This window comes from Lottia gigantea (genome assembly GCF_000327385.1).
Source record: "Lottia gigantea unplaced genomic scaffold LOTGIsca_10, whole genome shotgun sequence".
NCBI lineage: Eukaryota > Metazoa > Mollusca > Gastropoda > Lottiidae > Lottia > Lottia gigantea.
In genome coordinates, this window is record NW_008706747.1 from 4,135,902 (window position 1) to 4,154,681 (window position 18,780).

The window sequence follows — 18,780 nt, forward strand, 5'->3', positions numbered from 1 at the left end:
TGACCTATAGTAATATTAGTTGTATATATTATCACTAAAAAAGTGAGCGTTTGACGCTGAAAATACATTATGAAAAATGATTTACTACTAACGTCACTATAACGTTTTGTAGTTTAAGTGATATCAATAATTAACTTACATTATCACTACAATGATGCATGTCTACATAATTTTTAAATGATAAACATTATAACTTATGTAATGTTCAGAATTTGTGAAAATATTTGTAAAGAATGTGAGAATACTAAATGATTTATTACTAACATCACTATAAGGTTACGTAATTTATTTTACGAATATTCAAAATAAAATTTTGTTAACTGTATTAAAAGTATACAAAGAAAAGAATATTGTCGAATTCTACTTTAAATATTTTTTGATTTTCACTTAGTTTTTGTGTTCCATTTCATATTCATTCCCTTTAACTTTCATTGAAATTCATGCTGAAAATTTATTATTATATCTAAATATTTTGTTGTGTTTATATGAAGCCTACGATGCTCTTTTTATAAGCCCGCCCAGATATTATTCTATATCGTAGCGTATCGAATGTACGGTTTGAAGTTTTGTCTCCCATCAAGTCGATAAATTCCAATTGTTCCTGATGAGCGATTCCAATAATAGACCGTATCATAATATTATGATATCAACATGGTTCTGCCTCGTGCCGAGCTCGCGACTTACAATCACTGATATAATTCGTGTAAATCATCTCTCGAGACTGGCGCGTGACAAATAGCCTCATTCTCACATCAGCACTGCCCTATACCATGACGTCACTTGTCATCATCCAATGAAATTGTTGATGTGATCGTCTCGCTGTTATTTGAATTGCCAATTACCACCATTTTGGGAAGTTGTAATTGAATTTATTAATTGGAATCATTCAAAGACTTTCAGCCCAATCTCTTTATTAACTGGCCTGCCAGTAATCTCTATCATTCCTGCAATTCCGTTTATTGGCACCGAGTCTTGAAATCGGATCATAATATCTTGGCACTTCCAGGAATTATTCTACAGAATATATTCTACGTCTGTTTTTGTTTATAATAATAATTCCAATATATTGCCTGTGTTTTGTATTGAAGCTGAAAAGTAGGACGTAAAACTCCATTCATTTCTGTTTTTTATATAAACCACAAAGTTAGAATTTGACCGAGAATAATATTGTGAATTTTGGTGGAATTTTAATTTAAAGAATAATTTTTGAAAAGGATAAATTTGGAATTATAAAAGTTATGAAAATTATTATAGAAAATATAAATTTCTAAAATGAAATTAAAAATTTTGAAACAATCTTAGCTCCGAGAATTTTTGAAATAATTTTACTGCCGAGAATTTCTAAAGATTAAAAAAAATCTCTGCGAAGAATGGAAGGATTAGCTCAATTTGTATCCAAATCGTTCGAAGATTGTAAAGAGGAGGTTTCATATGTGAAAAAAGGACTTTCACCGATTGCCAAAGACGTTGAATTGGACGTTCGGTCAACTCCGACTAAAGTAACAGACAGTAAATTGCCTCTGCAAATTTCTACCCCGAACGTTACAGACGACGAACTTGATGACGTCATTGATGATGATGAAAACGTGTCCCTGTCGTCACCCAAATTAGGTAAGAAAATTATTTTTTTTATTTAATAAATATTAATTCTTCGTTCTAAATTTTGGCTTTAATTTCACAAAAATAATTGTTCATGTTGAATTTAAAGTATAAGATATGAACATGGTAATATTAAATTTATTTCAAAAATAAAAAAAACCACATTTGTTGGATAGTCTAGAAATTTCAATACAAAACGTGTTTATTGTTTGTATTCTGTGAAAAACAGAAAGATAGGCAAACAATAAACGAAAAAAATCCTTGGTCCATTTATTCTGAGATATATTAAGGGTTTTTGTCGTAAAAGGACCTTTTTACCTAACCCAAGACACTGTAAAACCAAACGGTATTCACATGAATTCAGTATTTGTCAAAGTTCTGAAGAATAAGTAATAAAACAGATGAAAATTATTGTCAAATATGGCTAAAAATTTAGAATCTAAGAGATTTTTATTCTCATCAAATATTTTTTAATTGAGAAAAATTAACCTCATGATCCCGAAACCTACGAATACGGTTTAAATTGCATCTTATGGACTTCGGTTACCTGTATAAAATATATTACAAAATACTCAGTTGTAATCATTTTAATTCAGATAATACTTTTAGTTCAAATAATATTTGGGTTGTTTTGACAATTCCTGAAATCTATGGAAGCAATTCATTTTTTATCAATTGATTTATTCTCATAGTCTCTACTAGCGACCTTGGTCAGTGCTTCTATAGGAGACTATCTAATAAAACACCTAATTCCAGGAACTGTCGTAGAGTCTCAGAAACCTGATTTTCAAAGGATTTAGCAGTTGTAAAGAGACCTTTCATTACAATCATTGGCTTATTAACTCTCAATCTTTCACTTGAATCAAATAATGATAAAATTATAGACTAGATTAGCTTTAACTGGCCTCAAATTATAGGTTTTATGGTCGTCATCGTTAATGGGGGGGAATGACGTTAACTGTAACAGCACAATTAAGTCTGAGGAACAGACAGTGGTTTGTAATTTGCTGTGCCGTGTTCTAATTCTACCCCCTAATTTTTGAGTTAATAAAGACGTGGGGTAGGGTATAATTTGAGAAGGGTTAAGGGGGGTTATTTCTGAAAGATAATTATTTAATGGTTTCCTAATTAGATAATTCCATTCCCTCATTTCCAGTTCTTGTCACTTAGGTAACTCAGTCACTTGGAATCGTTCTGACTTTTTCCTGGAACTTCCTGAGTGTTCTTTGACACTCTTTGATTAAGTCTCTGACTAGAAGACTTTGAACATTATTATATTTTAATACGTGTTGAAATCTAAATACTAACTAAATTAACTCCATCCTATTTTTTTTTATCTCTATTTGGGACCTTGGCCAGTGCTTAAAATATGAGTGTGGATAAACCTTTTCACACCTAAAACTAACTGGAAGATGTTTTCTAGCAGGAACGTTGGGGACGAATATTTCCTCGGACTTTCGTGGTTCATGGAATTCCAATCAGATATTCCCGGATATGACGTAAATGGAAATGACACCAGAAGTTATTCTCAATACCCATATTCTTAGAAAAATGAAAATGAAATTTTGATTCATTTTGTAATACAATATTTATTATAGCCTATGTTGTAACCTGTTCAAGTGAGATACTGTGCCGATTTTAAATTGTTATTTTAATCATTTATTTATTTTATCATAGTTGAAAAGCAGAGTTTAGGCTAAAAGTTATGATGAATACCGTCGACTTATGCCTTCATATTTCTTTTCAGAAGATCGAGATGGTCGAGAAGATGATGATCATCCTAAAACCAAGCAAAGACGAAGTCGAACAAATTTCACACTGGAGCAGCTGAATGAACTAGAGCGATTGTTTGACGAGACGCACTACCCCGATGCCTTCATGAGAGAGGAGCTGTCCCAGAGGCTGGGGCTGTCAGAGGCTAGGGTACAGGTACGTTTAGTTTATTGTTGGTAGCAACGAGGGGTGGAGAAAGGCCGAATGGTGGGGTTGTCAGAGAAAAGATTTTCCAAGATGCACTAACCCGAGGCCTTCATGAGAGAGAAAATATCCCAGAGGCTAGGCCTATCAGAGATGGTAAGGGTAGAATAGGGTTTCCGGGGCAGCAAATTTTAAAAAGGGGGAGGGGTACTTGGTTTACATGCTAAAAGCGTCTGGTCTATATCTATCTGGTCTATATATCCTATCCCCATTAGCAATATAAATTGCCAGAACATAGGACACACAATTTTTCATTAGAAAGATATGTTGATGTAAAACTCCCTTCCATTCCAAACTTCTCGCTCTATGATACTGATAGATACTGTAATTTTTCAAGTCCCTCGAGAGCGACTACCAATAATAATGAAATTAAATAATGCTCATAGATAACGAATATCCTTAATTGATGGAAATAATACTTGATCACCATTCATTTTCATTTGTCACATTTACTCGTGTCTCAAATCCCTGGGAATTACCGCCCTTGTCATTTCAACGCCAAAACCTAAATTACTGTATGTTTTCGTTTGTCGTTATTCCTACTCGAGTAGAAATTTGACATTTCTGTCAGAAGTAGGCTCAATCGCCCTGACATTAAGGAAGTTGTAACGTCAAATAACGTCTGGATGATCGACAAACCGGAAGGTGTTAATCAAATCAAAATTGCGGAATGTTAAATGTAACGTAAACGAAATGATCACCAATTATGATTAACTTCATGGAGATCTTCCCTTTACTGATATTTCCGTGAATGAATGCACTCAAATAAACCATGATATCAAGATACTGTACACAAGGATGAGTGGGCATTTCTTGAACACTTGAAGTTATTCTGCGCCTTTGTTTGTCAACTCGCCATTCCTTTATAAATCCACTATAGTTGTTTGTTTGTTTAGGTTAGCCTAATTCATTGGGTATCTGCTGGAATTTTATCTAATTTACCAATATCAGACCTACTTTTCAATACCATTCCTTTTACGAGTCCTCAAAGCTAAAATTTTTTTAATTACCGGAAGTAGGCCTAATGCCAGTTCAAACTGATATGGTTTAGAAAATTTCCCGTTAAAGTGATTGTAAAGAGGTATTATAAACGTTATATGTATCAGTGTCCCATGATAGGCCCCTAGCCTACACATTAAAAATTTCGATAACCGTTTTACAATCCCTTTAATTGTGGCTTAGGTCTGAAAACTGTGCTAATAGCCTTGGATTTTTTTTTACGCGAAAGCACCCCTTTAAGACATCAATTCTAAATTCAAATGGAAAAGTGTCGTATCATTTACTTTATGGTTATTTAACGTAATAGAGAAAATAGCCTATTCACGATAATTCATATTTAATATAATATTCGCCTTGTCAACTGTCGTCATATCAACCGTTACTACGCCGCCATGACACCGTTACTACGCCGCCATGACACCTGTTTGATGGAATTAACACGATTGTTATGACAGTTTTTACTCTATTGAAATTACCCGACGAAAAAATATTCCAGCACATTAAAGTTAGGGTAATCTGCTTACAACTTGTATGAATTTTAGATTAGTTTCGTGTCGTTTTATTCTGACGGCTCCGTACAATCATTTTCACAATCAAATTTTATGAAATAGGCCTAATAGAAATAAATGGTTTTTTTATCGAGACGATGTCATATTTAGATGGAAATTATTCTTTAAAATAAAACTTGAGTGCTGTGAAGACCACTTTAAGTTGCTTTCGAAGAACTACTGTGCTAGTGAACTATGCCTAAATGCACGTGCACATTTTAGAAAAAAAAAATAGATCATGGTGTAGCCTAAGAAACCCTAAAAGAAAACCACAACGTCAAAGGATACAAAATATATTCATTGAATTTTTGTATGGACGATTAATCAAATGAAATCAAAGTTCTGTGAAAGAACTTTGACCTATTCTGCGACATATTCGATTGTAAATTTAGCTGAAGAAAACGGTCTTTATGCCTAGCACAATCTGGTAGCTATAGTTTGGGATAATAGTTTGACTACAAATAACTGAAAATCTGCTCGGTTCGATGCATTCTCATGTGCTTAATCCCATATTGAAAACTGTCATGTAACAAACATATCTTATAGTTCTTGAACACTATATTCCATGCGATTCGAATGTAACACCACGCACTTGGTTATTTCATAATAAAACGATAATGTGTAATGGAAATGTAAAAATACCGGAGAATATAATATTATTTTATTGTAATAGGCTAATAGACATTATGATTAATTTCACAAGTTTTTTTTTATACCATATTAATGAATAAAAATAAGAAATTTTATATGGTATGGCAGGCTATGAATAGCTAAATCTAAAATGTTTTGATATTTCCATAACTACATAGAAACTTTTTAAACGACAGTGTCGTTTGAAATTAAATGAAATGACGTTTTACGTTATTTTCCTAGTTTGTATATTTGGACATATCGAGTTTTACATCGAAAACGTTTGCACAATTTAATGCTGTATGCTTAGTATTCGGAATGGTTTTATACACAAAGTTTCAACAATTTACATTTAAATAATTCAATTTAAACATAGATCAACATTATCATCTAATGACAAGTAAATCGTCGAAACTTTAAATACAAAACAGCAATCACTTATATGCGGGTCTGTAGACTATAATAGTTCAACAAATGAAGTGGAGCCTATGAATACATCAGACCTTTTCTTAAATGACAGCATGCCTATCTACGGCAGTCAGTGTCTGACAATATTATCAAGCACAGCGAGAATGGCCTATTTAGGCTATTTATGATTGGAATGACAGTGTAAATTGAAGAAACGGTGTAGGCCTACAATAAAATAAAAAATACATTAGATATTTCTGAAGTATGGCTCTGAAAACTATCTGACGCTAAATAAGTCCCAAATTCCCAGCATTAGTTAGCTTAAATCCAATTACAGAACAAGAAACTCGAATCATTTCCCGAAATTGAATTATACTGATAAAGCGAAAGTAGCTGAATAAATTGATGTCAAGTCTCAATTAACCAGTCTCTTAACTATAGTGAGAATATAATTGAGGCTTGATGACCGAGATTAATTGATGTCATCAAACCAATGGTTAGTGATGATCCCATCTTCTCGAGTTCAAGAGAAAATTTATTTTGAAATCCCACAAGTTTTGTGCTGTTATAATTTTCAAATAAAGTGTTATACGACAGAGGTACAAAATGGAAAATTTATTAATTTTTCATTCGATATTTCGACAAATTGGATCACAGAAAAAGAAAATTGGAAAATTATTAATTTTCGTTTATTAAACGGAAAATAAATCGTTCTGAGACCACGTGACGATTGACTTCATAATGTTATTTCGTTTCTTAATACAATTAATTTAAAGACTGAAATTAAACGGAGCCCTATGTGATTTGAAATGGTTAATAACTTTGAACTGTGGTCATTATGAGTAGGCTACTGATACTACTGTTCCTGCACTGTCCTCTCACGCAAACCAACGTCAGGTCAACAAAGTTTTTCTCTTTAGGGAATATTCAGGCATGGTTTTCAACGTTTGCCTTGTGTGAGTTTTCGAGCTGTTCTGACAAGTTCCCTCAATTGTGTGAATCATAGCAATAAGACCTTAAACCCAATTGCACTAGCCCATCCAGGTGTTAAAAACTAGGCAAAACTCACTACCTTAGTATGTCAACGCACCTGCAAGCTTATCAATTTCAACAAGAATGCAAAACGCAAATCTGTGAGATCATTAAAAATAAAGCAAGCATATGATTTGATTTCATCTTAAATGTTATAGTCAGAACTGTGGCAGAATTCCTGACGATCGAGACTAACCATTAGCAGACGTTTTGTCACGTGCGGTATTTGAACGTTAATTGCTCATGAAACGTTACAATATTGAAAAGTAAAAACGCCAATTTAACTAATTGCGGGACTAAATCTAATACATGAAGTTCAAAAGTCTCAAATTCTTATAATCCAACGGATAAAATTATATTGGAGGTAAAACGCACACGAAAACGTCAGACGATACGGCCATTTTGATCTGCCATTGTTTCGTCACGTTAGGGCATGGTAACCGTTGATACGAGGTCACGTGAAGATCAAACGTCCCACTTTAGATCAAATCCTCGACGTTCATTGGTTAAATTTCTAATAATCAAATAGACACATTTCTTCTTTTGACTAATTCGGAAACTCGGCTTAACTCACGTATTTTAGGGAATCTTTTAACTGGAGAAATTGCGGTTGATGAAACGAAATAAAAGAAAATCTGATGAATTTATGATTTTTAATTCGTTTTCTTTGATAAGTAGGATTATAAATATTAGGAAACTTCATGATTTTTCGACTAAATATTTCCTGATTTGGCTGGAATTACCGACTCATCAATAAACGCTGATTATCCTAATGGCTTAATTTTGGAACGAAAAAATACTCTTAGGATATTTTAGGCGATTAGATATATTTCTTCGTGTTGTTTTGTGTAATAATTGCGATTAATTTTTATCTGAAAATATTAATTCTAGTTACACTGGTATATACAAGATTACAAACTTAGTACGGGTGTGATTAGAGTAACGTGCAATATGCGCGTGCATTTATATTTTCGGTAATAAGTGACATGGCTTGAAATTTCACCTTCGATAAAAACCTTTTATTGTTTGTATTGTAGGCCTATTGTTCAAATTTATACGCAACTTTCAATATCAATTCTGATTTTGGAAATCATCTTTAGTTGGATAACATGGTTTTTTAAGCTTACTAAAATGAAATGACAAAATTGAATTAAATATTGGTCCTTTTCGCTTATTTGTTGTAAAAAAGAAATTGGCAAACCGAATCATATCAATCATAATCATATCAATTTAATATTTTATTTGTAGAATTATTAAGTATCTTTGTCGAATTTTAAAGATGTCTATTGAACATTATATTCACAAATTTAATGAAAATTCCTATTAAAATTATTATCTTTGTCGAAGTTTTAACGTATTCTGTTTCCTCTTTCACTTACAAATTTGATCAAAGTTTCCTTTTCAAATTATGATAAAGCCTTTTTAATGCTAAAATAGAAATTAACGGTTTGAAAAGCAAGCGAGCAACAGTGAATAATAATTGTTAATTTTCCTAATTTGAGATAATTTGAGATAATTTGGGCGACAAAAAGTCATAGACCATATCTAAGAAAATATTTGGCAAATTTCTGATTCGAGTTTTGATTTGATTATTGTAAATTGGATGGAATTTGGTCTTTTATGATTGTGTTTGTTAATCGTGCCAAATTTCGGTGAATAGTCATCAATTAAAACACAACTTCAACATTGAATCAACCTCTTTTAATAAAACTGGAAACCTTTTCGTCACTTCCGTTAATTTTATTAGTCTAAATTGTATGCAAACATTTATAAATTAGAATATCTCTCGGCTCCAGGATTAGAAAATTTTATCTAATATTTTATAATTATATTAGCGTAAACTCTATCCAAATAATTTAACCAAAATCTTAATTCGAGTTCTACTCGTCCCGAGGCGAAATTTTGGCGCGAATATCACTTCGGAGCAGACGAGACTTAGCGCGTGCTTGTATTCTATAAGACTGAATAGGTGTTGAAAATTTGCTTCCAAATGGCGTAATTTGATCAGTAAAATGAAGAGGTGAGAGTCGAAGGGATTAGACAAACATATAAATTGTAAAAATCAACAAAGCGAGATTAAATTATCGTCGACAATTTGATGAAGGAAAACTTTTTAATAAAATTAACACCAAAATATTGTTTGGATTTCAACATGGCGTCTCATTCCCGCCTTTTTAAATTTCTCTTTTGTATTTTTTTGCAGGTCTGGTTTCAAAATAGGCGGGCGAAATGTCGGAAACATGAAAGTCAAATGCAGAAGGGTGAGTAATTATAGACCGTTTGAATGTTTTCAAGAAAATTTGTCTTGAATTGGGGTCAATGCACGTGCATTCTTCTTTGTGGACAAAATATTACAACACTGTCCGTCCTTTGAAGCATGCGTCCTAAAATAATCGGTTGAATTCGTTGCACGTGCAATCAGATTGAGTTAAAACTAACCAAAATATTTTATATTGCAGTCGTTTGAAAGAAATGTAGCTAAAATATTATTTATATTCGCATTCAATTAATTGAAACAATGTCAAATGTAAAAATGCACGCACTTTATGACTAAAACATCTCATTTTATATAATAAATTCTTTCGAAAATTATAAGAATCTTAAATTTAATTATCTCTATATGCTTGACCTTGTATAAGGTTTTATAACAGAAACTCTCTTATAGAAGCACTGGCCCAGGTCACAAATAGGGACTGTGAATCCCCCCCCCCCCCCCCCCCCCTCTCTGAAACAACCGACTATCTGTTCAATTACTTTAGATTTATTTAGATTGACATAGATCAGGATGTCTTTTCACTCGGCGGAGGTTTAATTAGTGATACAATACGAGTAGGAATCTATTATAAAGGTAGTGCAGTGATTGACAAGGGCGACAACTCTGTAGCTGTTGAGTAGCCGATCATTTGAAAGGCTGATTAAATTAATTAGGGGACTATTATTCCCGCCATATTGTGGCAGTTAAAGGCTAATTTGGAACCGATTCCAATTTTCTGGTCATTGAATGAGAAGTAATCCAAATTAGAAGCTTGCTATTTAAATAAAGTTAAGGCTCTGGAGGATGTTACTCCTATACTTCCCTCGTTGTACACTGCAGACACTAATATTAAAAGCTTTATGGAATTGTCAAGAGGTTTTTTAACTGTTTAGAAGTACTCTGAATTCGAGACAGTCGGTTTGAATCTTAGATGGCTTAATCCGATTGGTAACGTCGTATGCATATAGTGGTCGTGGGTTCTGAATTTGGTCGGTGGGTAAAGTTGTCATTCTTGTCAAAAAAAAAAAAACTATGCTATTTAAATAAAGGCTAGATGTGCCATTAGGTGAATTTTTGTTTTGCTTCTTTGAATAAGGTCAGATCCGAATTGACATGGACCTAAAATTGATTGTAAAGATATTTTCTAAACTGTGTATGTTTAGGTGGAACACTGATGGCATCAGTTTTAGTTGAATTACAGGAACCACAGACTTCTGACTGAAAATTAGAATGGTACAAATTGATGCTTCGATACACATACAATATTTAGAAAACCTTTTTACAATCCCTTTAAGGATTGCTATTAATTTTCCTAAATTCAAATCGTAAAATTAATAGGGGTATTCGTCTCACCCCAATTCACTCAAAATAACAGAAAACGAAGCAAATTGAATTAGAACTATTTTGATATCTTGTTATCGTGTGAATTCGTGAAATTTTCTACTGTCTGAGCTCTTAGAATTGCAGGAATTAATTTTGATGGAATCTTTTCATGTTTTTCCATGAAAATTATTGATATTCTACAATCCTATCAAATAAATTGGATTATTTTAAACGATATTATTTAATTCTGTTTTCTCAATTTGTCAAACTTTTAGAATTCAGACCGAAAATCTCCATTTTATTGTGTTTTTAAAGAATTTTAATACAATATAGGCTTAGTTGTTATTTATTTCATTATTTGGATCCAATTCAAAATTTATTTCCGATTAAAACTGAATAGGTTATTATATTTTTGATGCTTTGGTTCACCATAATTGATAAATAGGATAAAATAGATATCATTTTTCGGAATAAAGATTGAAAATTGCAAATATCAGGCCAAGTCGGATGAAAGTTTGTTCGAATCTGAAATATTGTTTTTGTCGTGCTTGAAATTTTATTTTTTGAACGTCGAGTCGGTTTTATGTAACGCCCTTTCTGTTTCGATGGATATACCGCTCTTGCTTAGTCAGTCACTCGGCTTCTCATATACTCAAAATGACTAATTCGAGAGAACTGAATTATATATCGAAGTGAATCACTTCTTGAATAAAAACAAACTGACAACCGTCCTTCGTGGCACCAACCCTTTAATATGTGGACAAATAATAGAGCTCTTTAGATATTCTAAACGGCTTCCAGCCTTTGATGATATTACAGTACTATAGTAAATATACGGTACCCCCTTTCATAATACAGATTCTATTCCATACCATATGTGTCACCAACCCTTTAGTATTAAAACCTACTCGATAAGTGGTATCCACCCTTTAATAATGTCTACTCATTTAGCCACTTGGCTTCTCTTAATGATTAAATTAAGTCTAAGAACATGAATTTGGATAAAGAAAATAATTTGATACAGGGCGATGAATTGGCGAAGAAATTTGGCCAGTGAAATAAATGAAATGATTGATCTAAGCTATAGTCCAACCGTGTTTGCTTTCCTAAATCAAATTTCAGAGAGCAAATACCGTGAAAGTCATAAATAATCCGTTTTGAACAGAATCGGGGTGCTAGCTAATCGAGACGAAACTCTCCAATTTGCAAATCATAATTGTAAACTTGACACAAGTTGGCCCGAAATGCTTTTTATTACCCTGCCGACTAATTTGTAGGGGAACCTCGATCAATTGTGTCCGTGTGGGTTTATTTGACTAGTTCGGAACCACTTAGTTTCTTGTTATACATCGAATAAAGCAATTACTCCGTTTTAGTGGCCCGTCATCAGAAATTAAACCATCCAATTAAGACTGGTAATAAAAGGCTGTTTATTTTTGTCTCGTCTATCCAGTCGCACAATGTGACGTAAAATGATTAACGACCGTCATAAATATTGAATTTAACAGTTTCGAACTCGCATTAGACCGACATTTTGGAGCTTCATTCATTTCAACGTTGACCCTACGACCTTTGCCAAATATTAACGTATAAGGCGTTTTCATGACGGGACTGGTTCATACAACAGAAATTGGCTAATAAAGCCTTATTTGGTTTTATTAGTTAAACAGAGCCCCGTGTCACGACTGGTAATTCCAATCGGAACGAGACAAACATTCAAACAAATCCTGAAAAATTGCCCTTCATCATCTCGCCTCGGCTTTGATTTTGACGCGGAATGTAAACAAATCATGACATTGTAATTAGGCTGTGTAGGAATACAATTTATGATTAACGAGTTTATAAAGGAAGTTGATTAACCCGAATGGCGACTTTGATCAATGCCGACAGTTTCGATGATATGAATGGAGTTTTACGTCCTTCTATTTTGCTCATATTTCCTGAAATAATTTTCAATTTTTTGTCTCTTTTCAGCTGGTATGATGCTTCATTCCCAGGGTACACCACTGGATCCATGTCGAGTAGCGCCATTTGTAAATTTACCAAACGTCAGACCTGGCGAATCGATTGAACGTCTACCATTTTCACCGTTCCTACCTTTCTATCCTTTACATCCAGCTACGGCCGCGGCAGTCGCAGCCGCAGCTGCATCCCAGACTCCAATTCATCCCATGCTCCTATATCATCATCACTTGGCAGCGAGTGCGGCACTGAACTATTCGTCACTTCCGGAAAGCAGCTTCCGCTCAACCAAGAACTCCAGTATTGCAGACTTGAGGTTAAAGGCGCGTCAACATTTAGCAAGTTTAGGAATGTGATACGCTTTTAATAAGAGTTAGTGTTCCTTTAATCTTTCAATTTTGCTGAGTCATGTACGTTTTGGATTGGAGGAAGAGATACTTTAATATTAAAACATTGTGCCAAATAAACAATTACCTCCACAGTTCCAATTATTTTTCTTCCATATGTCGTTTTGAAATCGGCAGAATGACGAGGGACTAAATGCCGAAATAATAATGTGCCGAAAGATTCTAAAAGATGGCGGAAGCTGTCCTCTTGATTGTGTGTTCGCAGTTATTCCGCGGTAAAGGGTTCGAAACTTCGAAGGCTAGCTCCGAGGAAGGAAAGTTTTTGTTATAAACAAAAGCTACATATATATTATCTCTAAATCGACATTGCGTTGGACAGATTCGAACCAACGGCACCTGTTTCCATGGTAATTTTAATCGTCGTAGCCCAGTACAATGCCGTTCGCTGTCAATTTTTCTAATAGTCAATGTAGAGTTATCTCCCATATGTCAAGTTGGATTTTCATGTGTTCATCACTGCTGATCTCAAATATATGGAACGCTTGGCAGTAATTGAGATCATAAATCGAAGGGTATCTTAAATGAGTGTGTTGAGACTAAAAGAATGGGCGTGGTTATTTAAATCGTACGGTTGATGATGGTACGTTTGAACTCAATTAATAAATTTGTATTTATTATCGTCTGTTGTTAATATTGTATTTATTAATTCATTGTAAATAAAATTTTAATTCTACCATAAATAATTTCTTATTTAATTCCTGGATGACAAAGTTTGGCCTAGCTTTACAATCTCTTATCATTTTACACAGGGAAAGAATTACCTAGAAGTTGGTGTATATATTTGTAAAATTTGTCCTCGCACATTGGTAACAGAGTTATTTTGTTGGTTTAACGGTCACATTCTCTCATTGCCACTTACATTTCAACAAAATATTAACAAGACCAAGAGGTCTACAGGGATTTTAAACAGAATCCTATATCCACTATTCTATAGTGGATAATTCTGTAAAATATTTTTGAGATCCGGTAGAAGCGTGGTGGATCCGATGGGATAATATCTGCCATATCAATCAAGACATAATGAAAATTATTTTTAACTGCAAAATATTGAAAGACCCATAAGCCCAGATCAGGCTAATATGTAAAGGCCTATAATTATGGAGAAACGGAGTTTTACATCCTGTGTTATACCTATTAGGCTTGCGAAGACGCTCCCAAAAAGTGGGCCTTCTTACTAGAGGAAATTTTATCAGTGCAGAGCCGATAAAACTCCGTTAGAACCCCCTACCTCCACCCCCGGCCCCTTTCTTAACTGAACTGACTACTTATGTAGTTGACTGCACTAAAATAACTGTCATGTAACTACACGTACACTAGTTTCACACCTCTATCAAACCACAGTGTGAAATTTTGCACATCTCTAATATTATGGTGCACCGGCAACCACAGGGCTTCGAATATGCTTTTTAACAAATTAGCCTACACAGGGTGTCTGGGATATAAAGTTTCATTTGGACACTAGGTACGAGGTTATGCGTTCTACTCTTCTATTATCCCATCAATAGACATCGTAAAAAAAAGAGCTAAACGGGCGGTTATTTAGAATTAAAAATGCATCAGAAGCAGCCGAGCCGAGATAAAATTTCTCGAACCCCTGTGATCAAGTTGTAATCAGTGTCACATGACCACTGGTTTATTCAAGATGGCGGATGACAAAATATCGTTGAATATGTTTCAAGCTTTAATTGGAGTTTTAGGTAAGATTTTATTGATATATTTTCTCAAATTTTTGTCTGCTTATGCGTTTATGGTAGGGGCACAAATCCAAAAAGTTGGAAAACAGTCTGATTTGTAGTTGTGGCGAACAGTAAGCGGAAAGTTTAACAATTGTGCTCTGTCGTTGTAAGTGAAATGACATTTAGTCATTAAAATATACACACGTGATACTATGAATGATATCTTTGAATGGCGATTTAAAACGAGGAAACATTGACAAATATGAAAAAATTCATTTGTTGTCAATTTTTTTTTATGGATTTCGTTTCATTTGTTGATGTTTAACATCTTCTTTCTAGCCTAATGACACTTTTTTGTTTTTTTAATATTTAATAGGTAAGCTGAAGAATTGATGCACACAAGACCAATTTCTGAATTCTGTTTGTATATTTTTTCAGCGCTAACTGTGATAAGTTGTCAGGAATTGGTAGTAACGCATGCACCAGATTATGTTTCCTTTCATCAACAAGATTCCGGTAAACTGGAATCTTCAGACGTTCCTGATATTATAGCTTCCACTTTAGGACTCAATACACAATCCGTAAGTATGGGAATTGATTTGATCATGAAAAAGGGCCTTTACCAAGGTGATTCCTTATTCTTATCCATTTTGGTATACTCTCAGAGGCACCGTCTGTGGAATTTTTAAGTGTACTGCACAATGCTAGGCCAGCATCTCTGCAACAAGCTAGCTACCATTTTATTGGATTGAGATATTGTCGACACCAAATGGGCTTGGTATTGTTTGTGTTTGAAACTTGGTGAAATAAAACCTCATATATTTTCTTCTTTTATTTTCAGGCAAATGGATTTAAAGGCATTTCCCACAATTCATTGTTTAAAAAACCAAAAGCGAATGTACTGATCTCCATAGTAACAGAGAAACAAGCTTCACCAATCAATTTAAAAAGTCTGGCAAGATTTCCTCTTAAAAATGTAAGTTTTTCTAGACACTATATAGTTTGAATCAAGGATCAACTTGTCGAAAAGATCCCCATGAACCTAAGTTGTTATCCTTGTAAAAGGTGTTCTTTCTTTAGATTATACTGGTAGAAAGGATCCACTTGAACCAAAAGTTGTGATTGTAAAATCAATGCCAAGAGGTTTGACCAAGGACCAGCTGGTAGAAAGAATCCACTTGAAAGTTGTTATCCTTGTAAAATCAGTTGTTCATTTGTTTTTTAATTATTATACTAAACGTATGTATTTTTTGTAGGATTTATTTGGTGTATCAATGGAGAATGTAATGAATAGTTTACAGCAGACATTTTTAGATCAAGATCCTTTGATGTTAGATATGATTAAAGATTCTAATGTAAGTATAGCAGCTAATTTGAAATCCCACAATTAATTTTAACCCTGTGCCAGTGCCTTCTGTTGGATAGTAACTTGTTACCTTTCAACCACCATAATCTCTAAAGTGGCAATGTAAGCCAATTTACAGAGTATATTTCATATGCAATGTAATTTATCTATTTTCAGTTATTTGATATGCAGACGGAGAACCAATTGTTCCGTAAATTACCCAATTCTATCAGAAAGGTCAAGGACAGATTATTTGACTCAGATTCCATTTTACGGAAGTTAACCCAAGGTTCGTTGAATATGACCTTGGACTCAGACGCCACCTTGATGAGCGAATTACAGATGATTGATGACATCATTAAAACGGTGAGTAAAAAAATTTATCAAAAAATAGATTCAAAATAAGTGTTTTCTAAATTTTGTATGTGTATCAGGGACACTGATAGCATCAATTTGCACTACTCCAATTTTCATTCTGTGGTTCTTCAAAAGTTGTTACCCTAGAACATTTAAGTGGAATTTCAGGAACCACAGACGTCTGATTGACAATTGGAATGATGTTAATAGAAGGCCTTAATGTTCCCTGATACACATAAAAAGTATAGAAAAGCCTCTTTACTAACCCTAAAGAATTGCATTGCAAAAGTTGATTCAAGAGAATTTTGGGGGATAATTTTGTAAAATTCACAAAGAATGTACTAATCTATTTATCTTTTTTTCTAGTTATCCAAAAATGAAAAATCCAAAAAGTCTAAAAGTCCAGATTTACTAAGTTTCACAATAACTGGAGTTAACCAAGTTGCAGACAAACATGGCGTCCAGTCTGATAAAGTAACAGACGCTAAAAATATGGTTACGGAATTCATTAATCATGTGAGTAGAAATTCTTTCTTACTGTGTGTGGAAGAGAAAGTATCATATATCTACAAAAAGTTAGTCTTGAAAAGCAGATCTGGGGACTTTTTCTCTGGTAACATAAATAATGGTCCATTGGGATCAAAACACACTACAGTGACAAGTTTCCTTCCTTGTGAACATGAGATCTGCATTTTACTCTGAATATATTAGCCTTATAACAAAACACAAGACAATATTATGGAATATAACACACTTACCATTACATCTGATGACGACATGTGTCTATTGTGTTGAAAAGTGTGTTATATTCCATAACATTGTGTTTTGTTTTTTTATCTGCTCCTCGCTTCTATATGTCGTTCAAATCTTATATTTTATAATATTGTCTTGTGTTTTGTTATGTATTAGCCTTGACTTAGTATTTTTGGTTATCTCTAGGCAACAGGAGAATTTAAGAAGCTATACAAAGATAATGTAGTCGTAGAAGTTTTGACCTTGAACCCTGGTAAAGGTCAAGTACGCAAAGCCAGAAGTCTGTTGGCAGTAACAACTCCTTCACCAGTAAGTCATTTTCAAACGCCTCTTTTGTCAGATTTCTCAATGGAAGGGGGGTAACTCTGTTTATGAAATTCATGTTGACTTGTATTGAATATAAGTTTGAGACAGGAGGGAGGGTTGAATGGTCTTTCAGAACATTTGATGCCATTCTTCAATTGGATCAGTCGGCTTAGCAGCCATTGCAGGGAGTTCACATTGTGGTTAATGCTTTATTTGACCATGTATTCACATGATACCACTCTACACCCATTGCCCAGAAATAATTTTTATTTTTCTTGCAGGAACCAAAAAAGAGTAATTTAAACCTAGCAGACGACTATGATGAGAACTTTCCCGCCATTTTTAACATGGTATTATGGTTAATGATAGTCCTAGCTATCGCTGTGTACGTTATTGTGTACGGAATGTGGTTTATGGACCCTGGACGAGACAGTATAATTTATAGAATGACCAGTCAACGTCTGAAGAAAGAATAACGCTAGGATTTATGCAAATTAGAACAAAAAATTTATCAAGACTTTGCCAAATTTTATAAATTTCAATAATTTTATGATTGATTTTGTTGTGAAATTCTGAATTTGGGTGAAAATTTGTGATACATGTGAAAATCTTAATTTGGCAAAGTCTCCACAAATATAAAGCCCCATTCACATGACTAGGTTATTGGCATACTTTTGGACGAAAATCCTAAAGCCAAAACTTGAATTAATGTATTCGTTCTTTTAGTTGTTTGATTGTATGAATTTGTAATTGGTTGAAACTCACTCACATGTGAACTCATCCCTAGTTGTCATGTAAATGGGGCTTAGGGTAGTTGAATGAATGTATAAATGTTTCATATATTCCTTATATTTATTAGAACAAAACCGAGAGTCCCTTTGTCCCTTTTCAGAGCTGGGTATATTGTGCCAGTCATATATTGGACACCCCTTAACTTTTTATTGAACTCTTCTGCACATGCACACTGCTTATCAATATGATAGCATGATAGATGGGTCTGATTTATAACATAAGGGTGTTTTTGTTGTCTGTCCAATTTAATTCCATCTTCATAACACCCCTCGACTCTTTATTAGAATAGCCGCACATGCATTTTTTGTATCAGTTTATTAGCGTCATCGAAGAGTCCAATTTATAACATAGGGGCGTTTTGGTTTCTTTCCAATAATTTCCCACTTTGTATTGTATTATATAGTTTAAAATA

The 18,780-nt window shown here is 33.7% G+C and overlaps 2 protein-coding genes across 2 annotated transcripts; both read left to right on the top strand.

Annotated features, from left to right (window-relative positions):
• Window positions 1–3,324: 3,324 nt before the first annotated feature.
• LOTGIDRAFT_109689 (hypothetical protein) lies at window positions 3,325–13,088 on the top strand (the record flags this gene model as incomplete). The annotated part of the gene is made up of 3 exons (XM_009046265.1): window positions 3,325–3,528; window positions 9,397–9,454; window positions 12,745–13,088. The coding sequence occupies 3 exons, from the start codon at window positions 3,325–3,327 to the stop codon at window positions 13,086–13,088; spliced, it is 606 nt and encodes a 201-aa protein (XP_009044513.1).
• A 1,679-nt stretch (window positions 13,089–14,767) lies between these two features.
• LOTGIDRAFT_211795 (hypothetical protein) lies at window positions 14,768–18,052 on the top strand (the record flags this gene model as incomplete). Its single annotated transcript, XM_009046266.1, has 8 exons — window positions 14,768–14,836; window positions 15,254–15,396; window positions 15,657–15,791; window positions 16,072–16,170; window positions 16,338–16,526; window positions 16,884–17,033; window positions 17,457–17,579; window positions 17,858–18,052. The coding sequence occupies exons 1-8, from the start codon at window positions 14,782–14,784 to the stop codon at window positions 18,050–18,052; spliced, it is 1,089 nt and encodes a 362-aa protein (XP_009044514.1). The 5' UTR covers window positions 14,768–14,781.
• Between the last annotated feature and the right edge of the window lie 728 nt (window positions 18,053–18,780).